This window comes from Bison bison, unplaced genomic scaffold (assembly GCF_000754665.1).
Source record: "Bison bison bison isolate TAMUID 2011002044 unplaced genomic scaffold, Bison_UMD1.0 scf7180017861046, whole genome shotgun sequence".
Lineage (NCBI taxonomy): Eukaryota > Metazoa > Chordata > Mammalia > Artiodactyla > Bovidae > Bison > Bison bison.
The window spans coordinates 2,182,371-2,205,887 of NW_011491618.1; the positions used below are offsets into that span (position 1 = coordinate 2,182,371).

Here is a 23,517-nt window from a genome sequence, read left to right on the forward strand (position 1 = left end):
CAACTCCTCGGTACCTGCACAAAAGGGCAGCAGCCCCAGGCCCCGGACTGTAGGCGGCAGCAGGTGTAGTCGTCTGGGCAGCTCACCTCCATGTCACACTTGACATCCTGCACTGTGAGACAGGTGAGGCGGTGGGTCAGCAGTGGCACTGGGGACCCTTGGGGGTGCCCTCCCTCTGCCAGCTCCACAGTGAGAACCAGATGCGGAGGACGGAGGGTACGGCTCAGGCCACCCCTGGCAGTGATCCTAAGGCGAGGCCCAGTGTGGATGGAAGGGACTGTCCCTGCTTCAGCCCCTCCATGCATGTGGCAGTCAGTCCCCACCCCCATATCTGTTCACTCCTCATGGTGTAGGTAGAATGGGGTCTGCGGTCTCCCCGGTACCTGTGTGTGCGGGCAGCTTGGTGAGGAGGTCCGTAGCGTTCTCCTTGGAGAGGCACTTACTCTGGGTCAGGTCACACACAGTGTTCTGGGGGCAGCAGTGCAGGTGGTCGGAGCAGCAAATGGCCTGGGTGAGGGCAGGGTCTTTGGGATTTCCAGTCTCCCTGGTGCAGGGAGCAGCCAGGCTGACAGCAGGCACTTCCCCAAGTCTACCACTAGGGGGTGGCATGAGTCCTGAGCAGTCAGGCTCCCAGCTGCCAGCAAGCCAGCCCCACCCCCTGGAGTCACTGCTGGGTAGGTAGGTGGGTGTCCAGGCCAGGTGACTGCGGGCACACAGTCCAGCTGACTATAGCCCCTCACTTACATTGGGCATCGGGCAGCAGCCATACTTTCCAGTGGGCAGCTTGCAGCAGGTAGAACCATCGGGGCACTGGGACTGTCCATCTGGGCATAAGATCACTGGAAGGGGAAAGAAAGGTGAGGGGCAGCCAGAGTGGAGGGGACAGTCTCTTCAGCTCTCTCCAGCTAGGAGTTAGAAAAGGTCTCTCTTCACCCCAGACTCATACCTCCTTACCTGAACTTTTAGTCTTGTGTGCAGGCATCTTCTTAGCCAGGGGGTGGGTGCCTGTGGCCGAGAGACAGCGGCCACGAGCCAGGTCACAGGACGTGCCATGGGGGCAGCAGTGTATCTTGTCTTCACAGCAAGAAGCCTGAGAAGAGATGGCCCTGACTCTGTCTTTGCTCCCTCCACCCCTTCCTCTGCCCACACTGCCTTCCCCCGCCACCCTCCATCTTCCCAAAGTTGTACCTGGGGCATGGGGCAGCATCCCCAGGAGCCATCAGGCATGGTGCAGCACGTGGAGGAGTTGGGGCACTGGAACTGTTTGTCGGGGCACTGGACGGCATCCAGGGGCTTGGTATCTGTAGACGGGATGACCCAGGACTCCGCCCAGTCAGTGACTGTCATTCCCCCCATCACTCAAGGAGCTGCTGGCACCAGTGCCTTCCAGCCCAGCTACAGGAGGATTCAGGGGCTGGCACTAGGGCTCAGGGCTCCCCCGGCTCTCTTAACTCACTCTCCCCCAGGCCAGTCCTTGTGCCAGCAATATGCCTCAGGGCAAGGACATCCACTGACTGGGTAGGCATTAAACCAGTGCAGCTTTTGGACTTTCCTGAAGTCCAGTGGTTAAGACTTCACCTTACAATGCAGGGGCTGTGGGGTGATCCCTGGTCAGGGGGCTAAGATCCCACATGCCTCAAACCAAGCAAAACCAAAATAATATAAATCAGAAACAATATTATAACAAATTCAATAAAGATTTTAAAAACGGTCCATGTCAAAAAAAATCTTAAAAAAAAAACCAAAAAACAGTTCAACTTGGCCTGTCCTCACCCCCACAGTGCTTGGTCCTGGGCCTGGGGTCTTGCATTCTCTTCTGACCCCTACGCGCCCCTCTGTCCAGAGCAGGGTGTGGAGGGGTGTTGCTTAGTACAGATGTCATACAAATGAGGGCACAAAGGCAGGAATCAAGGTCACTCTGCTGGCTGGGTCCTGGATGCTCCAGATTCTTCTGCTCCCACCTCCCTGCCCCCCACCTCCACCTCTGCCGCACCTGATCTTTGGAAGCAGGACCGCCCGTCAGCGTTGCAGTGGAAGCCCCGGGGGCAACAGTGGCGGCCATCCCCACATGACACAGCCTATGGGACACAGAAGTGCCTTGGTTACCGAGGCCCATTTCCCTGGGAGGGTGGGAGAGTGCAGGAAAAGTGTAAATGCAGACCCAAGCTTCTCCATAGACCTAATGGCACCCTCACCTCTGGGAACGGGCAGCAGCTGGAGGTCCCCGAGACAGTGAGGATGCAGGAGTAGCCAGGAGCGCAGTGGCCATCGGCCTGGCAGGGTCGGCCCAGACGCTGGCTCAGCACAGACGGCCGCTGGTCCTGGGAAGCGAGACGAGGAGATAAATCGAAGGACCTGAGCTTGGCCCGCTCCTATAGCCAATCCAAGAGGCCGGATCCCAGGCTGCCAGCTCTTTGCCTGGGCCATAGGGCACTCACCTGAACGGGATTGCAGCAGCTGTAGGTGGCTCCATTTGGGTCCAGGCAGCAGGCCACAGGGCAGAGCTGACCGTCTGGGCACTGCGTTCCAACCACCAGCCCTGTCACTAAGGCCACCCAGCTCACCAAAGTCCACATGGTCCACCTGCAAAGTGCCAAGAGGCATTTGGCAACTGGCTTAAGCCGAGGTCGCCCTTGATTCTGGGACCAGTCACTCCCCCCTGCAAAGGCCCAGGACCATCTGAGCCTCCACAACAACAGCCTGTCCAGGCAGGAAGAAAGATGCAGGGCTTGAGGCTCAGCTTCCTACGTGTGTCCTGTGCGGGGGTCACACATGCACCAGTGAGTGTACATCCATGAGCATGAATGCTGGCGTGAGTACGTGTGTGAATCTGTGTCCCCAATACATGGCCTAACAGTTGAATCTCTGTGGCTGAGTGTGTGCAGATGTGGGTATGTGAGAGTCCGGAAGACCTGTGGGTTTTGTGGGCCTGAGCTGTGGGGACGTAAGCCACCTCCATGGGGGTGGGAAAGACATCAGTTGCCCTAGGAAGACAGAACTGAAGTCTCCCCTTGAAGGAAAGCCAGGGTTTCACTTCCCGAGCCAGCCCCTCCAGTTGCCTTCTTACCCAGTGCTGTGTTCACACCTGCCCTCTGCTAAGGCCTGTTGGCAGGGGAGGGGAGGTCACATGATGACATGATCAACCACGGGGTTGAGAAAGTTGTGAAAAAGGAAGTATGATGTTGACGGAGTCTGGGCTGCCTTCCCCAAAGGCCAGCCACCATGTGCCTGCTGACTGTCCCCTCCCCATCCAAAGGAGACACACAGGCTTGGTCAACCTTTGGGGCACCTGTGTTCCATGGGCCCCCAATACCACCAGGCCCTTTCTTTTTTAAAATTTTTTTAATTAAAAAAATTGTGGGGCCATGCCCATGCAGCATGTTGGTTCTTAGTTCCCTGATCAGGGACTGAACCCATGCCCCCTACATTGGGAGCTCGGAGTCTTAACCACCAGACTGCCAGGGAAGCCCCACACCAGGCCCTTTCAGGATCTTCAAACATACCCACCACCCTTCCCCTCTACCTCTCTCTATCCTGGAGCAGAAACCCAGCTGCATGTAGAGAGCTCAACGTGTGCCCACCAGGCTGCCATCTGCATCAGCAGAAGGAAGCAAGCCTCATTCTCTGAAGGGGAGTGGCCTTTCACTTCCTGAACAACTCTTCCCCCAAGCTCAGCCAGCCCTGCTAGTTCAATGGGGCAGGCCCAGGAGATCTTACCCTGTCTAGAAGGGCCAAAACAGTCATGTATGCTGAACCTTTTAGAAGCCAGTGACAACATTCTATGTATTTTCTTTTCTTTTTCTGTAACAACCATCCAAAGTGAGGCTCAGAGATAGGAAGTAACCCGCCCATGTCATATATCAAGACATAGAGATGACAGGCTCTGATGGCTCCAGAGTATATTGGACCTGGGTTCACAAGTGGTACCATGGACAGTGCATGGGAATGGACCCCCCCAAACCCAAGGAGGATAGAGGCCTGGTGTCCAAGCAGAGAAGAGGGATAGAAATGTTTCTCTGGGCAAGTGGACTGGACCCAGACAGAAATGTGGGGGTACAGGGGCTGTCTGGATACTGCACATGAGTGCTAGAAGGAAGGCCTCAGAAGTTGCTTCCTGTCTTTAGGCCTCAGTTCTCAGTGTGGACACTGCACACTTTGTGTGGCAGGGAATAGCACACACAGGGTCACTCACATCCTCTTTCCCTCACCTGGCTTTCCTCACTGCCCTCTCTCCAACTCAAAGACCATCCCCAGGAGCTTATCTCCTGTACAGGTGAGGCTGAAGAAGACTGGTCCTGGACCTTGGCCCCTTTCACTCTCTTCCCCAATGCCTACAGCTCCCTGGAAAGGGAGCTGGCCGCCCTGCTTTTTAGGAGTCCAACCATAACCCTCTGCAGGCTCGCTGGGCTGCCCTGGCCAGAAGGAATGCCTGTCTGCACACATCTCTGACTACTCAGCACCCTAGTGATTCATTTAGGTACATCCTCCTTCCTGGGTATCCTGAGGTTCGGAATAGTGTACACTTCTACTGAATACACATGTACGCACACGCGCAAAAACACACACTCCGGACTAGAATGGGGAAGAGGGAACCCAATTCATCTCAGTAGGGTTCCAAGTGGTGACCTCTCCCCCCCACCCGACACTGCCACTACAGAGAGGGAGGACAGGAGCCTCTTCAAGCCCCCAGCTCCGTCATCTTCCACTAGGTGGCAGCCCCCCACTTCGAGTGCCAGGAGAAAGATTTCCCAAAAGGTGAGCCAACCCAACAGCGGAGAGAGCAGGAAAAAGTGGCCGGGGGAGGCGGAAGTTAGCCCCACGAGAGGAAGTTAGAGAGAGTCAGACACGACCCAGGGGTTCAATCACCACTCCCGAGTCCCTGCTGTCTTTGAGGAGGCCAGGGTCTCAAGCCCCACTCCCAGCCCTCTGAGCTCCGGGGCCGGGGCGGGAGCCTCGCTTGCTGCCAGCCGCAGCGGGGACTGCCCACCAGCACCACTACCAGCACCTGCCGACGGGGGCGGAGTCGACTCAAGAACAGAGTGATCTCTGCTTTGGGAGAAGGGGCTGCAGCTTCCAGGGGTGCTCGAGAGAGAGAGAGCCCCTTCTAATGGGGGTCACTGCAATTACCGTTTACTCCCACCACCCATAAAACTCCCTCCAATGCATCGGAGTTTCTATAAGGGAATCTTTTTTTGTATCCCTGCTGAAACTCCAGAGGAGCCCCATCTCCCATGTCCTCCAGGCTGGGCCCCTGGGAAGGAGCAAGCGAAGTCCACCCTCCTTACCTGCGTCGGGGTCCGCGATCTCTGGGTAGCAGCGGTCAGGCAGCTCATCCACTTGGGCCACTCGGCTCGATGGCCCACCCACCTCAATTTCCATTGGTCAGGTGTCCGGAATGTCGCACTCCCATTGGCTACTGGTCGACGTAAAGGCGGGGCCAACCTGGAATCCTGTGTTTCTTTTCCTACTCAATTCACTCCCCTCCCTCCTTCCTCTCTCTCCCCAACCCCCCATTTCTAGGGATCATGTGATTGGAGAATCATGTGACGCCCTGGGCCGGCTCAGCCTGCTTGCGGGTGCCCGCTGCCTTCTGTTAACCCATCCCGAGAGTCAGCTCCTTTTCGGGGACATTGAGAGCCAAGAGATCTGTCCCGTAATGGGTGCGTTCAAGAGCGTTTAAGGGGTGTCTCTTGGATTTAGAACATTTGTGCATCCTGTCTCTATTCTGTTCATCCCATGCAGATTTAATGCTCAGCGGCCGGGCCCCAAAGAGGACTGAAGGAGAGTTGTGAGGGCAAGGATAAACAGACCTCAGGCCCTTTCCTCAAGGTGCTCACAGCAGGGGATGGGGAGGGGGTTGGAGAATCGTGTTCCAGGTGCTCCAGGTGTGTGTAGAGAAGAGGTAGTAGGTTAGATCTGAGCAGGAAAAAAGTGCCACCTTGGGGGCACTTTTTGAAGCTGAGTCTGGGAGGATTATAAGTGGCAAGTGGAGAGGGGTTGGAGAAGGGGCTAGACCAGCGGGTATTGGGAAAAGCATTAGAAAACCAGATGGAAGGGCAGCCTTGGGCAGGGATTGAATGCCAGGTTCAGTGGAGTGGACTTGTGGAGTTGCTGGGTGTGTGGCACCAGCCTGGGCTGACTGTGGGTGTGGGTGCATACCGGAAGTAGCTCCTTAGTTTCAGCCAAGCCCTACCTTTCAGGAACTGATTTGTTGATGTGTGTGTGTGCGCGCGCGCGTGTGTACTCAGTCGTATCCGACTCTGCGACCCCATAAACTATATAGCCCACAAGTCTCCTCTGTCCATGGAATTTTCCAGGCAAGAATATAGGAGTGGATTGCCATTCCCTTCTCCAGGAATGAAACCGCAGTCTCCTGCATCTCCTGCATTGCAAGCAGATTCTTTACCACTGAGCCACCAGGGAAGCCCCAAAGTGAAAGTGTTAGTCGCTCAGTTGTGTCCGACTTTTTGCGACCCCATGGACTGTAGCTTTCTAGGCTCTTCTGTCCATGTAATTCTCCAGGAAAAAATACTGGAGTGGGTAGGGGATCCTTCTCTAGGGGATCTTCTCAACTCAGGGATCAAACCCATGTCTTGCACATTGCAGGCAGATTCTTTACCATCTTAGCCATCAGGGAAGCCAGTGAGGGAGAGAAAATAAACCACACAGAACAGATTCACCAGTAGCAGGAGCTAGAGTGCTCGGTGCCCTTTATGGGGCCTGGCCCAGGCAGAGATGGGTGATGGGAGATGTACCAGGAGATACTAAAGGAAGCCTGATGCCGTAACTTGGAGGAAGGGCAGTGTTTGGTTGCCAAGTGGATGGGAAGCACTGTAGGTTAAGCAGAGAGCTTGGGGTGCGGGTGAGACTGGGGTTGGGAACAAACAGGCAAACTCAGGGGTGGTGGGAGTCTGTGTAGGGAAGAAGTGGCAGAGTTGAGGAACTGTGTAACAGCGGTGCTCAGCCTGGGCCTGCAGAGGGTCCAAAAGGTGGATAAGGATCCTGCTGAGAATCAGGACTATTCTGTATACTGGTGACTGTATGCTTATTCTCATATATCCATATGCTTCTATGGACACAGCAAGCACAGATACACAAATACCATGCAATGTTTGGCAAATCAATACATGAACCTATAATCATGACTACACGGAACCAGAAAAAAAATACACAAAGAGGGAAAAAAAAACAACACCTAGAATGACTGAAACAAATATCACAAAATCCATAACAGAGTGATTTGCCCACTGGGGATATTAGGCAGTGTTTGGAGACATTCTAAATTGTCACAGTTGCGGAGAGATGCTACTGGCATCTAGTGGGCAGGACACAGGGATGTTCTGAACAGCCTACAGTGCACAGGATGGCCCCCACAACAAGGACTGAAAGTGTTAGTTGCTCAGCTGTGTCCGACTCTTTGTGATCCCATGGACTGTAGCCCCCCAGGCTCCTCTGTCCATGGGATTTCCCAGGCAAGAATACTGGAGTGGGTTGCTATGCCCTTCTCCAGTGGATCTTCCAGCCCAGGGATCGAACCCAGGTCTCCTGCATTGCAGGCAGATTCTTTACCATCTAAGCCACCAGGGAAGAACAACAAAATGTCAGGTGTGCTGAGGCTAAGAAACCCTCTCTGAAGGATCATAAATGTTCTCCATGAAAGCACTAGTGTCCCTCATGCAGTGCTTCTTTTATTTTATATACTTTTAATAAATGCTGTCACCTGACTTCCCAGCAACGGTAGATTACCGAAAGATCAGGGGATTTATGCGTTGAAGTTTTTTAGAAGCAGTCACTTGCAGTTTAGCAAGGATTAAAAGCATTCAATAGGAAAAAGTACAAAAAGCAGCCTGAAGAACTTAGAAGCCAAATGTCCTGGGGACATTGAGTTTAGGGACAAACAGTCCTGGTCAACTCAATGGATCTTATGCCGCTCTTAAAGAATGGTAATTAACAGTTAAGGTACGAGCCTGAGCAGTTACGAGAGTTTTAGTCATATGCAGTTACTTTGATTACTGTGGCAAAGAAACATAAGATATTTACTTAAAGTATGTTTACTAAAGGTCTTGTCAAAATGGATGCAGCGAACCTCCACGTCAGTGGAGAGGGTACAGTTCCCCCAAAGACTGAAAAAAAATCTCTCCCACATTCCTCAACAAACACGCATGTCCTTAAACCTCCCAAGTCAGGAATCTCTCTCCCTCTGCTTTTTGCTTTTAAGGAGGAAGCGTCATTTTGTGAACAGGGTAGACTGAGAAGAAGCAAAAATTTCCAGGGTCACAGAAAGATTTGATATCAAAGGTCCATCCCTTTTTACCCTATTCCCTGACTCCTCCCAGGCTCCTTTGGTCAGGCCTTTTGATTTTTTATTTTGATAGAATCAACTGGCTGTAAATATGAGGAATGGACTCTAGACAATTAGTTCTATTGTATTGAGGTATAGGTCCATCCTTAAGGTCAGTATTACACTGTCTTAATTGCTATAGCTTTGTAGCAAATTTTGAAATGAGGAGAAGTAGGAGTCCTCTAACTTCTTTTTCAAGATTATCTTGGCTATTCTAAGCCTCCTGAATTTCTGTGTGAAATTTAGAATCTGTTTCTGCAAAGACAGCTGAGATTTTGACAGAGAATACACTGTATTTGGGGTATATTACCATCTTAACAATATTAAGTTATTAAGTCTTCCTGCCCATGAACATGAGATGTCTTTTGACTTATTTATCAGTTTCTTTCTGACAATTGCCAAGTATTCCACACTATAGGTGTTACATGTTTATTTAACTAGTCTCTCTTTTTTAAGTTTTTTTGGCCACGCCATGTGGCTTGTGGGAACTTAGTTTCCCAATCAGGGATCAAACCCATGCTCCCTGCAATGGAAACACAGAGTCTTAACCATTGGACTACCAAGGAATTCCCTTAAACAGTGTCACTGTGGACTTTTATGTGTTTCCAATTTTTGCGGTTACAAGTTATTATACAACGAATATTTCTGAACATGGGTCTGAGTACACATATGGGGGTTAAATTCCTAAAACTAACATTTTTAGGAATGTTAACTTGTTAACGTTGCTGGCTACCTGAATATGCACATTTGAAACGTTTATGCCTAATTGCCTCAACATTTTCCAGTGTACACTCCTAGGCTCAGTATTTGGGGGAACTTTTTTCCCATATACTCGCTAACGTTGGATGTGCGTGTGTGGGGTGCTAAGTCACTTCAGTCATGTTCTTCTCTTTGCGAGCCTATGGACTGTAGCCTGCCAGGCTCCTCTGTCGATGGGATTCTGAGGCAAGAACACGGGAGTAGGTTGCCATCCCCTCCTTCAGGGCATCTTCCTGACCCAGGAAATCAAAAAAATTTTTGCCAATCTAATGACGGAGGATATTTCATGGTTGTTTTATCTGCATCTCCTTGATCTCTAGGGAAGCTGAGCATTTTTATATATGTTTACTCTGCACATGTATTTCTTCTGTGAAATGCCTGTTCTTATCCATGTTAGTCAGGGTTCTCCAAAGAAACAGAACCAGTTGATGTGTGTATAGAAAAAGATTTATTAAAAGGAACTGGCTCACATGGTTCAGGAAGCTAGTGAGTCCAGAATCCACAGTGTGAACCAGCAGACTGGAGATTCAGAAGAGCCGATGGAGCAGAGGAAGGCTGAAGACAGTTGCTGGAGAAATTCCTCTTACCAGGAGGGGCCAGTCTTTTTGTTCAATTCAGGCCTTTACCTGATTGGATGAGACCCACCCACATTATGGAGGGCAATTTGCTAAAGCCAAAATACAGTGATTTAGATGTTGAAGTGAAAGTGAAAATCACTCAGTCGCATCAACTTTTTATGACCCCTTGAACTATACAGTCCATGAAATTCTCCAGGCCAGAATATGGGAGTGGGTAGCCTTTCCCTTCTCCAGGGGATCTGCCCAACCCAGGGATCGAACCCAGGTCTCCCACATTGCAGGCAGATTCTTTACCCACAGAGCCACAGGGGAAGCCCGATTTAGATGTTAATCTCATCCGAAACACCTGCCATGTTGACACACAAAACTAGTCATCACACGATGGATTCACAGATACGGAGAACAACCGAGTGGTCATCAGTGGGGAGAGGAAAAGGGAAAGGACAATATAGGGGATTAAGAGGTGCAAACATAAAATAATCTACAAGGACATAATGTACAACACAGAAGATATAGCTAATATTTAAAAAAAATACTTTATTTTGGGCTGTGCTAGGTCTGCAGATTACAGAGATCAGAGACTATTCTCTAGTTACAGTACACAGGCTTCTCATTGTGGCGGCTTCTCTTCTTGTGGAGCAAGGCTCTTGGGCACACGGGCTTCAGTGGTTGCAGCTCGTGAGCTTTGTAGTTGCGGCTCCAGGGCCCCAGAGCAGAGACTCAGTAGTTGTGGTGCCCAGGCTTAGTTGCTCCGCCGCATGTGGGATCTTCCCAGTTCAGGGATCAAACTCGTGTCCGAATTTGATCAAGCTCATGTCAAATCCACATTGGTAGGCAGGTTCTATACCACTGAGCCACCAGGAAGGCCCCCGAATATTTCATAATAACTGTAAATGAAGTATAACCTTCCAAAACTGTAAATCACTACATTGTATACCTGAGCGCCAAAGAATTGATGCTTTTGAACTGTGGTGTTGGAGAAGACTCTTGCGAGTCCCTTGGACTGCAAGGAGATCCAACCAGTCCATCCTAAAGGAGACTAGTCCTGGGTGTTCATTGGAAGGACTGATGCTGAGGCTGAAACTCCAATATTTTGGCCACCTCATGCGAAGAGTTGACTCATTGGAAAAGACCCTGATGCTGGGAGGGACTGGGGGCAGGAGGAGAACGGGACGACAGAGGATGAGATGACTGGATGGCATCACCGACTGGATGGACGTGAGTTTGAGTGAACTCCGGGAGTTGGTGACAGACAGGGAGGCCTGGCGTGCTGCGATTCATGGGGTCGCAAAGAGTCGGACATGACTGAGCGACTGAACTGAACTGATACCTGTAACTTACATGATATTGTACATCAACTGTAGTTCAATAATAAATAAACTAACCATCACATTATCCTTTGTTCGTTTTTCTCCCATGTTTCTCTTTTGCTCACTGAACTGCAGGAGTTTCGTTTATAATCTGGATGTTATATGCGTTGCACACATCTCTTCCCAGTCTGTCATTTGTCTTTTATCTTTGTTTTTGGTGTCTTTTGTGGTCAGAAGTTGTGTTGTTATGTCATCTGAAATCTAGCAATCGATCTTTTCCTTTGTGGTTTCTCCCTCCCTACCACCCCCTACTTGCTTAAGAAGTTAGAAATATGTTCTTCCTGCTGTAGTCCCACCTCGAATGCCAGCACTGCCCTTGACTGAGGCACCACAGGGACAGGAGATCCCTGTGATCAGACACAAAGAAAAGCCTGGATGTGACTCTGGCTAAGAAGTCCCTCCGGCTCAGCCCCAAGGCTGCTTTCAGAGGTGGTGGTCTGGATACAGGGTCGGACAGCATCCCTTTCTCTCCCTCCTTTTGCTACTCTCAGCCTCTCTCCAATTCTGCCCATCACCCCTTCAGGATTTTCTTCATTCAGACTTCCAGTTCTGCCCCACAGCTGCCCCAGAGCAGGGGCCTTTCCCCGCAGGATTGTTTTTTTATTTAATTTATTAATCTTTGGCTGTGCTGAGTCTTTGTTACTTCTCAGACGTTTCTCTAGTTGTGGTAGCCGGGGCTAGTTTTTAGTTGTCATCTGTAGGTTCCTCATTACAGTGGCTTCTCTTATTGCAGAATATGCGCTCTAGGGCATGCAGGCTTGAGTAGTTATGGCTCCCGGGCTCCAGGGCACAGGCTCCATAGCTGTGGTGCACTGTTGTAATTGCTCAAGCCATGTGGGATATTCCCAGATCAGGGATCAAACCTGCATCTCCTGCGTTAGCAAGCAGGTTCTTTACCACTGAGCCACCAGGGAAGCCCCCCACCAAGATCTTGAGTTGTGCAATAAAACATCAGATGCCTTGTTAAATTTGAATTCCAGATTAAAGACACACTTTTTAAGCATAAGTATGTCCCATGCAATATTTGACATGTGTGTGTGTTAGCTGCTCAGTCATGTCTGACTCTTTGCAAGACCACGGACTGTAGCTCACCAGGCTCCTCTACCCATGGGATTCCCAGGCAAGAATACTGGAATGGGTTGCCATTCCCTTCTGCAGGGGATCTTCCTGACCCAGGGATTGAACCCAGGTCTCCCACATTACTGGCAGATTCTTTACCATCTGAGCCATCAGGGAAGCCTTATTCGACACATACTTACACTTAAAAATTATTCCTTGGGAGTTCTCTGGGTTCAATCCTTGGTCAGGTAGCTGAGATCCTACAAGTTGTGTGGGGCTGTGGCTAAAAAACATTTTATCCCTTGTGTTTCTGAAATGCAGATTTGACTGGGCATCTTATATTTTTATTTCCTAAATCTGGCAGCCCTGAACAGTGAGGCCTGGGTGAGGGCATAGAAATGGCCTCTGTCTCACACACACCTACTCCTTCCTTCCCTTTCCTGCCTGAGTCACCTTAGGGTGAGCAATTGTTGCCCAGTTCCTGTGGCGCCAGCCCTCATCATGGGGCACCTGACTGGTGTCTGTAGGGCTCAGCTTGGCCCTCCAGCCTAGCTGGGTAGGTGTGGGGGAGGGGAGGCAGGAACTGGCCAGCACCCAGGCCCAAGTCTGTGGCGGGATAGTTGGCAATAGAGGCGCCAGATCTGGACTCCTGCCCGAGCAGAGGCCCTGAACTTGCCCAGTGCCAGTGGGCAGGGCACTTCCCTTGTTGTTTTTTAATCCATGACTATTTTTTAACAAAGTATAACATGCAAATAAATTATAGTCAAGTTATAACACAAAGCAGAACTCTTTTTTGGCTGTGCCGCACACCTGCAGGATCTTAGTTCCCCGACCCAGGCTCCCTGCAGTGGAAGCTCAGAGTCCTAACCACTAGACCACCAGGGAAGGCCCCACACGAAACAGCATTGCTATCCTCTCTTTTCCCACCCCAGACTTCCACTTTCAAATCCTCTAACAGTTGCTTCTGTGACTTTCCCCTGTGTGCTTGTATATGAGTTCTTAATTTTTCTTTGGCCTCAATGTGCTCATCTGGGCAGTGAGTGAGCATTGCCCTGCCCTCTGTCAGTTAGGAGATTCAGAGTCTACACAGGGTGGTGGCTTCTCCACCTGGCCCCGGGGTGGGGTGGAGGGGTAGGACCACCCCTCTGTGCAGGCAGGCTGATACTGGACGGTACCTTTAAATCCAGCTCTCGGGACACAGGATGCAGGGTAGGGATACAGAGGGAGAGAAGGGAAGGAAGCAGGAAAGGAAGGCAGCTATGGGAAGTCGATTACTTGGCTTTGCAGAGGCCCTGGATGGAGGGAGCTTCAGGGATCCTCTGGCCCAGGGTTCACAGCTCGAGCGCCTGTCACTCAAGGAGCTTCAGCAGCAGCAGAGGGCTGAGGTGCAGGTCTGAGAGCCCCTCATCTCACCAGACACCCTTTTGATGCAATGAAGAACCAGTGAGGACATTCTCTTCTAGTCCCATTTCCTCTTATAAGCTGTGTGACTTGGCTTAACCTCTCTGCCTCAGCATCATGGTCTGTACATTGAGGACATCGACCACTTCCCTCCCGATGAGGTATTGTCCGATGAGCCCTCAGCGTGGGGCCTGAGCCATGAATATGCTCAGTTCACGAAGCTGCCACTGTAACGGAGATAATTCCCCTTGGACCCTCTCAGGCCCCGCTCCCCCGCAACACACACACACCTTAGCATGGGCAGCTGCCCACCCATCCTTCATCCCACCTCACCCTCTCCTTCCATGTATCTTTCTTCCCAGAAATTCACCTGGATCCCCCACATGCCTGGCTGCACCCCATGGCATCCTCTTGGTCCAGGGTCCAGGACCCTGTCCAATAGGGGCTCTTTGCACCTTGTCCATTTCAGACTCCTGAGAAGGGCATCCCTCAGGCTGAAACCATCAGGATCTCTCAGCCAGACCAGGATGGAGGGGGCAGAGGAAGTATCAGCCCCTCAGGAACGGGGTCCGGACAGAGAGACACAGGGTAGGGTGAGCTGGGCTGACTTCTCCCATCAGGACGTGGAGTCAGCACCCAGCTTCTGAGGGAGAGGAGGGCACCTTCCCAGGTAAAGTTTGTTTCTAACGTGCTGAGAGCAGGGGGGTGACCTGGAGAAGAACTTCCTGGTTGAGGCAAGGACTGACCTCTGCGACTCTCCAGGAAGCCAGAGTGGTGTCCGGGAGAGGCAGGTGCCCGGGGCCAGAGATGGGAATTAGCTTTTTCGGGAAACCTGGGCGGTGGCCTGGGATTGGGACAGCAGGACCTCATCTTTGCCTGTTGATCTCAAGTTCCAGCTCAGCCTCTTGCCAGCTGGGTGACTTTGGCTTATTTCTTTGACCCCAAATGCCTTCATCTATCAAATGGAGTAATCGTAATTACCTGCCAGGGCTTCGAGAGAATGGAACGTGCTCACAGACGTATGAAAATTGCCAAGCACACAGTCGTCCTTTATAAGCTGTCATCTCCTTCTCCACAACTCCTATGCTTGAGAGAATTCTGATTAAAGCACATTTATTCAGGACTAAAATTTGTTTTCCAAATAAAATGTACAAAATCACAGAACTCCCTGGCGGTCCAGTGGTTAGGACTCCATGCTTTTACTGCTGAGGGCCCAGGTTCGATCCCTGGTCAGGGAACTATGATCCCATCAGCTGCTCAGCATGACCCAAACAAGAAACAAACAAAAATTACAAAATCAACAATGTAAAAATCTGACGCCACTCAAGTGAAAAAGAAAACATCCAGCCAAACCTAAGACAGAGGCTAAGGTTCCACCAAACCCTTCCGAAGCTCCTTCAGGGTGACTGCCCTGCACCCACATCTAAGGACACCCCACCCCTCCCCTGGAAGGCTTGGGAAAGGCTGGGCAACAATGGTGGTCTGGCCAGAGTTATGCCTCCCTGTGGGTACAGGGAGAAACTTTCCCCACCTGGTGCCTTTTTCTGAACTTGAGAATGCCCTGGGGGCAGCTGTGGCCCTGAGTGGTTGCTTCACTGCCTGTGGACTCCCAGACTTGGCTCCTAGCTGTTGTCAAGGGGGGCAGGTGGACAGGTTGGGTCACAGAAGTGAAAGGACAACTTGTGGGCACAGCTGACTCATTGACAATTAGGGCTGGGATGTTCATGAACTTGGGTGGGGGGAGTGGAGGGAAGAATCAAGACCACGTTTTGCCTGGCTCATGTCTGCCACATCACTGAGTCCTTCTAACAACACCGCAGAGTGTTAGCTCCATCTCACGGATGTATGAGACACTAGGGTCTTGTCCAGGGTCAGCCAGCTGCTGAGCAGTGGTGACAGTATCCGAGTTCAAGCTGATCAGGCCTCAGAGCTTTGCCTGCATCTCCAGGCTCTCCTGGATGCTGACGCCAGTTCAACCAGGTCCTTCCCCCCACCCCAAGCCCTTCCAGCCCACCTGAGTTCTCTGTCCCTTCTCCAGGCAGTCCCCCTACGCGTCAGGAGACACCCGCTCTGAGTCACTTGGACAGGCCACTTCACTCCTCTGAGATTGTTTCCTCATCTGTAAGATGGGTACACAGTAACCCCCACATGCTGTCTTACACAGTCATGAGAGGCTCACATGGGATGACGGATGTAAAGAAACCTTGTAAAGTAGCGCATTAAATGGGAGGAGGAATTCTTTTTAGGACATCAAAGAGGTTCCTCTTGTTAATCTAATGATCTGCCTCTGAAGCATAGGGCCAGGGCTTCAGTAAGGAAAACTGCCTTCCCCAGAAAACTCAGAGAAGTCAGGTCAGTGTCATGTCCAGGAGCCCGAGGAGGAACAGAGAGAGGAGGCAGGACAGGAGGGAACTCCCCCCTCCTCAACCCAGGTCACCCTTTCCGGGTCACAAACCTCCTTCACAAGCCTCATCTGTCATCTTAAACCTCTCAGCAGTCCTGAAAGGGAAGTAGGGCTGAGAGAATTATTGTTTCCATTTCAAAAATGACGAAAATGAAGCCCAGAAAAGAGACAAATTTCCCCAACAAGTTAGCAGAGAAATCTGTGCTCACATACACATCAGAGGACATGATAATTCAATTTCTTATGTTAGGATGGTCACTGGTATACTGGATTTCCTGTTTTTAAAAAGTAGTTCTGGCTAATGTTTATGGAGACTCAGGTTGTGTAAGGTTCCATACCTAAGCTCTCCTTTAATCTTTAACACAGCCTTGTGAGGGAGGTACAGTTATCATTCTCATCTTACGATGAAAGGAGAAAGACTCAGAGAGGTTAAGCAACTTTCCTGGGGCTCTGTAGTTGGGGGGGGGTGAAACCAGAAACTGGACCCAGGTCTGGTCTGGAGCCTATGTTTGTAACCATCATAGTTGTTCTTTCAGTGTAAGTTACTATGACATCTGAGCCGTCATCTGAGCACTCCCCTTCAACCCAGCCTGCCCTGCTCTCCCTTGGCCTTCACCATGGGTTAATCTCCATCGATGTTCCCTGACCCCTACTTCTCCCTTTTTCTAGGCTAACTCAGGGCCTCTCCATCACATGACGTGTTTCAGTGCTTTCACTAAATTGCAGATGTCCTCCAGGTCTGCAGTTGTCTTATTTACTTGTTTGTGTGTGTCTCCTGTATTAGAAGTATTAGCAGGGACCCCAAATGGCTTGTTCCCTGCTATACCCCAGGGCTTACAACAGTACACTCAAACTTTCTTTTTTTTTTTTCATGGCACTCTGAGCTATATGGGATCTTGGTTCCCCAATCAGGAATCAAACCAACACTCCCTGCCTTGGAAGTGTGGAATGTTAAACACTGGGAAGTCCCAAATATTTTTAAAGAGAGAAAAAGACAAACACCAAAAAAAAATCAAAGAGAGAGAAGGGGAGAGAGAGGAACACAGGTCAGGCCTTTGGTCTGGGCCCAGCTGGGACAGCACTTCCTCTGTTTGGGTTGATGACACATGGGCTCAGCCCTGCACCATGGCCACCCTCTTCTGGGGGCTGACATATTCCTGGCAGACTCGGTCACAGTGAGAAGCAGAGCCTGCAGCTCCCAGGAGGCAATGACACTACACGGGACTACTGGTGCTTGGTTAGCTCCTGGTCCTTTCTGAGGTTCTCAGCAGAGTCAGATCCGAAGTCTTCTTCTGGTAATAGTTTTATATCTCCTGCAATACATTTTCAGAAGTGAAATGTACAGATAGTATATTTCCTATTCACATTAAAAAAATCTGTATGAAATGCAAACTGTAATAGAGAGGAAAAATAAAAGAAAGTAATTTAGAATAAAATATTATGTATTTTCTGTGCGTGAAAGCTCAGGCTTGACTCCATGTAAGAAAAGAAATTTGTAGATGCCCATGAATCTCTGGTGATGGAGAACCAGAAATGGAGACTGGGCTGGAGTATTGTGTCAGCTTCTCAGCTCACACCGGCCAGGTGGCCAACAGACCAGAAATTCTGAACGGTCAGTGATCGTCGGTAAAGTTCTAACGGAGACAAAGACGTGTCTTCCTGAAGACTGCATGATTGTTTTATTCCTGGGAAATTCAACATATTATAAAATCATTTAAGAAGATGTGGGTGAGGTGGCACTAATGGTAAAGAACCCGCCTGCCAATGAAGGTTAGATGTAAGACACACCAATTCGATCCCTGGGTCTGGAAGGTCCCCTGGAGAAGGGAATGGCAATCAACTCCAGTATTCTTGCCTGGAGAATCCCATGGACAGAGGAGCCTGATGGGCTACAGTTCATAGGTTTGCATGGAGTTGGACACAACTGAAGCGACTTAGCACTTCATGGCACGGGTGAAATAGAGCTGGCTTCCAGGTCAGATAATTACCAACAGATTTTTTGAATCCACAGAGGTGAAACCCGCGGATACAAAGGGCCGGCTGTATTCACTCTCCTAGGCCATTTTATATAAGGAATTCGACCATCCCTGGATTTTGGTATCTGCAGGGGCTCTTGGGACCAGTCCTCCATGAACACCGAGGGAAGAATGTATGCGGTTGTCCAGAAAGACCGAGGAAAGCTGAGAGGTGTATGGGGATAAATTCTTGTTATGTCAGTCAGTCCTATTCTTTACAGGACATTGAGCATCCCTGCGCCGCGCTCTATCAAAATGCCAGGGCTTCGGGAACTTGTGAAAACCAGAGACGGCCCCTTAAATTCCCCAAACTTCCCCTAGGGGGCGGTAGAGCTCCGATCGAGAACAACTGCCCGCTTTTCAATTTAACACCTTTGAGGTTGTTTTACACTCGGAGGTGAATATCAGCATCCCTTTCAGGGTGGTGTTTGTTATACGGGGATATTGTCAGGCAGTCCCCTTCCACGGCTTTCTGCCGTTACACACAGGGCTACGATGAAGGAAACTTGCTGGGAACAGCAGCAAGCCAATCAGCAGAGGAATGCTCACAAGTGGCCTGGCTAAGTCCATGGGATTCTCCAGGCAAGAATGCTTGAGTGGATTGCCATTCCCCTCTCCAGAGGATCTTCCTCATCTTCTAACCTGAATTGGCAGGCGGATTCTTGACTTTAGCGCCAGGCTTGGGTATGTGGAATTTTGATAGTTATGGCTCAAAACTGCCCTCCTCCAAGGTAGATTAATCCACATTCCTCCAGCAGAGTACAAAGAGCCTGTCTGAGTTCCCGGCAGGATGGGGGAAGGCAATTCTACAGAGTCTTAGCCAGGACTATTCCCCTCTAGAGGCCACCCCCTGAGACCACACCCAGGGCCCCCTATTCAGGCCAGGGAGGTCTGGGGTGGGGGTCAGATAGAGGACTCTCTGCAGGTGGGCTGATTCTAGCTACTACATTTATTTCTTATTTTTTTTTAACCTTCAAAAAATGAAAGACAGTTTTGTTGTATGTTTTTTGTTTTTTCTTATGCACAGTTCCACGAACAGGGATTGAACCCAAGCCCTCCACAGTGAAAGCGGAGTCCTAACCTCTGGACCTGCAGGGAATTTCCAGCTTCGTTGCCTTCTGATTCTGTACATGTGTGCTAAGTCCCTTCAGTCACGTCTGACTCTTTGCGACGCTATGGACTGCAGCCTGCCAGGCTCCTCTGTCCATGGGATTCTTCAGGCAAGAAAACTGGAATTGGCTGCCATTTCCTTCTCCAGGGGATCTTCCCAACCCAGATCGAACCCAGGTCTCTTATGTTTACCTGCATTGGCAGGTGGGTTCTTTACCACTAGCACTATATGTATATATATATATACACACACACACACACACACATATACCATACATATATATTTCAGAGGGAGAAATCCTTTTCCCCACCAGCTTTTAATTTTGAAACCTTTTAAAACTTCAGAAAAATTTTGAGAACGGTACAGTGAGCAGCATATACCCTTTGCTTTGATCCACAGTTGTTCACATTTTGTTGCTGCTGCTCCTAAGTCACTTCAGTCGTGTCAGACTCTTCGCGACCGCATGGACTGCAGCCTACCAGGCTCCTCCGTCCATGGGATTTTCCAGGCAAGAGTACTGGAGTGGGGTGCCATTGGCTTCTCCTCACTTTCTGCTACATTGGCCTTATTTCTTTCTTTTTGCTGAATCATTTGAGACTAAGTTGCAGATATTCACCCCTCAGCACTCCTAAGAACATTTCCTGAGAACAAGGGCATGCTCCTACAAACCCGCTGTATGATTATCACACTCAAGAAATTCAATGTTGATAAAATAATATTGACCATACAGGCCTTCTTCAGCTTCCTCCAGTTGTCATACTAAAGTCCTCTCTAACTCCCCCGGGCTTCCCTGGTGGCTCAGTAGTAAAGAATCCTCCTGCCAATGTAGGAGACGTGCGTTCAATCCCTGGGTCGGGAAGAGTCCCTGGAGGAGGAAATGTCAACACACTCCATATTCTTGCCTGGGAAATCCCAAGGACAGAGGAGCCTGGTGGGCTACAGTCCTCGGGGTTGCAAAAGAGTCGGGCTTGACTAAACAACACACAATACAACACTAACTTCCCCACCTCTCCCTGCCCACTGGGCTTAATCAAAGCTCTGACTTGGCATTTAGCTGGGGGCCTAGAATTCAGCAGAGGAGCCAGACAGGCTACAGTCCATGGGGTCACAAGAGTCAGACACAACTTAGCAGCTAAGCCACCACCACCAGAATTTGGATCTCTTTTCTCTGGTTCTGTGATCCAGCAGCCTGGGGACTGGCCTCCAGCGAGGCACTTCTGGTGGGAACAGTTCTGGCTCTAAACTCAGAGGTGCTGGTAGAGTCCATGGGAGGGACCTGAACCCTACTTCAGGGCCCTAAATGTCTTCCTAGGCCCTAGAGGTGCAAGCTGGGGCTTGCTCTGGAAGAACTGAGCCTCACAATAAACTATCTTCTGTTTATATCCCTTCCCCAGTGCCAGGCAAGGACTTGCCCATCAGTCCCTGAGATAACCCCTGGCGCTGGTACTGTTTTCTCCCCTTTTACAGTTGAAAGGAGTATCTGTTTTTCCCATCTGGCAAGGAGGCTGGTGATGGCCACATGCTGCCTCTAGGACTTTTGGGTGCCTGGTCAGTGTGAACCATGGCTGAGTCAGCCAGGACAGTGGCTGTCTCCTCCTCAGGACTCTAGGCTTGCTTCTCAGGACAGGCCAGTCTAGCCAGGGTCCCACAGTTATGAGCATCTCAAGCTGTGGCTCCACCCTGAAGTTGCTCTGATTGCCCTTGGATGGCACCTCCATCAGCTCCAGTGGTAGATAACGTCTCCCAGCTACCCACACTGCTGCCAGTGTGCTGACCTTCGGTGCCCAAGGTTTTCTCAGCCTCAAAGCATTTACTTGTAGGGTATGGCAGGGGCTGTGATCTGCTCAGCTCTGGGTGAGGCCACAGAACTATTTGTCAACTCTTTACTTAGCTTTTTACAGTCTTGTCTTCAGCTAAGAGTCTGTAAATCAGCAGGCAGGTGGCCTCATCTTTATTTTCAGTCGAGGAAACTGAAATGTAGTGACAAACCTCAAAGGCATCCTTTTGTAAGAAGAAACTCAGAAATGCAAGGAGTGCAAGCCCCTCCTTCTACTGTGAAGGAAACTGAGGCTCAGAGATCACCAGGTTTGATTCCTGGTTGCTCTGGGGAAGAAGGCATGTGAGGAGTCATCACTATCTGCGTCTGTATTTAGAGGCAGAAGTAGGATCAGAATCCCTGGTTGCCCTAAAGACCCTTTCCAGAAATTTCTGTGCCAAGGGGGAGGGGACAATGAATAATAACAGTGCTTTCCCCAGCTGGCTCAGTGGTAAAGAATTCGCCTGCTAATGCAGGAGACCCAGGATTGATTCCTGTGTTGGGAAGATCCCTTGGAGAAGGACATAGCAACCCACTCCAGTATTCTTGCCTGGGAAATCCCATGGACAGAGGAGCCTGGCAGGCTACAGTCCATGGGGTTACAAAGAGTCAGACAGGACTTAGCAACTAAACAACAACAGTAATAGTAACAGTCACTGACTGTTTGCCAAGTGCCAGACAGGGCTCTATGTACTTTAGAGCTATTAACTCATAAAATACAAAATTCCCGGGAGGTGCAGGTATTTTGATCCCCATCAGCTCATTTTATAAATGGCTTAAAGACCCCTAGATATTTGCTAGATGTCCCACAGCTGCTGCAGGAGGCAGCTCAGACTGGAACCACTTCCTGGAGTCCCAGAACTCTGATCCTAGGCAGGTAAGTGGTGTGGGCCTGCACATGCTGTATCTTAGAGTTCTTGGGACCTAAGGCCTGAGTAAACCTTTGCCGGGAGCAGAGAGCCCTGGTCGAGAATGGGCTGCGGTGGGAGGTCCTCTGGACAGAGGAAGGTGGGAGTTTGAACTCAAGCTCTTGCATTCATGTGATTTTGATGCAACTTGACCTCTAGGGTCCTCATTTTCTCACCGTAAAATGGGAAGAGTGCATGGGAGAAGTCTGGATTCTAATCCACACCAGGAGTCATTACACACAAGGACTTCAGTTTCCTCCTCTGTAAAATGGGAAGAGATATCTCTTGGCTGATGGCTGTGAAACTGTTTGTAAGCCATGTCTTTAAGGCGGTAAAGGACCTTAACTGGGGCTGGGCTCTCTCCCTGACACTTGATAAAATAATTTTGTGTCGTTTCAAAATTCACTTGGTATAAGAAGGGAATGTGAATGGCGCCTTCTCTCGGGGCCCTTTAGACCAGCAGCACTTCACCGGTCACTCCCCACCCCCCACTTCGGGTTTCCTAGCCTCGGAGAGCCCCAAAGACTTTTCTCAGGGAAAGCGCATGGTTGGCCCCATGGAATCCACGTGCTAATCCGGCGTGCACAGGCTGGCTGGGTTACTCCCGGCCGGGAAGAAACCGTTCTGGGGGTGAGGGGGTGGAGAAGCAAGTGACGTCAGAGTCACGGCCTACCCTTCTTAAAGGCGCAGGCCCGTGTTCGTTTTTCTGTAGAGCAAATAATCAGTAAGCGAAAGAAAAGTTTTAAAGGCGAGGCAGTTGGTGGAGTCTCGGCTAACGGGGCTGGCCTGGGAGAAAAACTGAGTCTCCTGAGAAGCAGGATCGGAGACGTCGTTACAGGATTCACGCCAACCCGTGAATTCACGTCACCCCAGAGAGACAACTTGAGGGGAGGGGTTTGGTATTTGTCAACTTCGAATTCCGGGTTCTTAACTTTGACCCTCAGTTTCGTCTTCCGTAAAATGGGGAAGGCGAATAATAATCTATTTCTAAAAGTGTTGAGACGTAGAAATAGGTTTTGTGAGAGTAACCAACACAGAAATGTCGGTCCCCTTTCCCCCTACTCGATCCTATCTCAGTACAAAGAAGAAATCCGAGGCCCAGAGCGGCGTTGTAACTTGCCTAGGGTCACAAGGAGGTGGGACGAAGCCCAGGTTAAATCCAGATCTCCCAGGGGCTCCCGGGCCAGCCGTTCCTCGGGCCAGCCTGTCTGGCTCCTGTTGCTTACTCGTTAACTCCATCGCCCACACCCGCATGGTACCCCAAAGTTTGCCAAGTGGTTTTGGCGTTGCAACCTCGGTGGATTGTCTGTTAAACGGGGACGACCCTGTTTGATACGGTCGTCATGAAGTTGTAAAAACCTCAAAAAAGAGCCGGGTGGGTTGATGTTTGCCATCACTATCTGATCGCCCTCGCGATCGTGGAAGAATTGATTCAAATCTCTTCCGGCCCGCGAATGAAGAAAACTGGGGGAGTGCTTTACCTATGTTCGTCTGGAAAGTTTGCGGGAGCAGCGCTCTGCCGGGGTAATGGTGGGGTGGTGTTTGGGACAATAAGTTGTCGAGTACAGCCCTGCCGCCAGGTCGAGCGCGGCATGGCGACACGCGACCTTGGCGCGCGGGCGGGACTGGGCATCAGCCGCGCGGGTTCAGGCTAGCGCGGGACTGGGAGGAGGCCGCGAGTGGGCGGGACGGCGTCACTCCGGGCAAACGGTCGGTCGGCCCGGGGGGCGGGGCCTCACAGGGCCAACCGGGGGC

At 50.6% G+C, this 23,517-nt stretch overlaps 1 protein-coding gene across 1 annotated transcript in view; it reads right to left on the reverse strand.

Annotated features, from left to right (window-relative positions):
* Window positions 1–5,389, reverse strand: part of GRN (granulin) — a 7,209-nt gene extending 1,820 nt beyond the window's left edge. Inside the window, exons 1-9 of the mRNA XM_010832448.1 lie at window positions 5,286–5,389; window positions 2,439–2,583; window positions 2,196–2,321; window positions 1,994–2,078; window positions 1,189–1,301; window positions 955–1,090; window positions 745–839; window positions 384–507; window positions 15–112 (exon numbers count right to left, since the gene is read on the reverse strand). Coding sequence (XP_010830750.1) covers window positions 15–112; window positions 384–507; window positions 745–839; window positions 955–1,090; window positions 1,189–1,301; window positions 1,994–2,078; window positions 2,196–2,321; window positions 2,439–2,576 — 915 coding nt within the window. The 5' untranslated portion in view covers window positions 2,577–2,583; window positions 5,286–5,389. The remainder of the gene's footprint in view (window positions 1–14; window positions 113–383; window positions 508–744; window positions 840–954; window positions 1,091–1,188; window positions 1,302–1,993; window positions 2,079–2,195; window positions 2,322–2,438; window positions 2,584–5,285) is intronic.
* Between the last annotated feature and the right edge of the window lie 18,128 nt (window positions 5,390–23,517).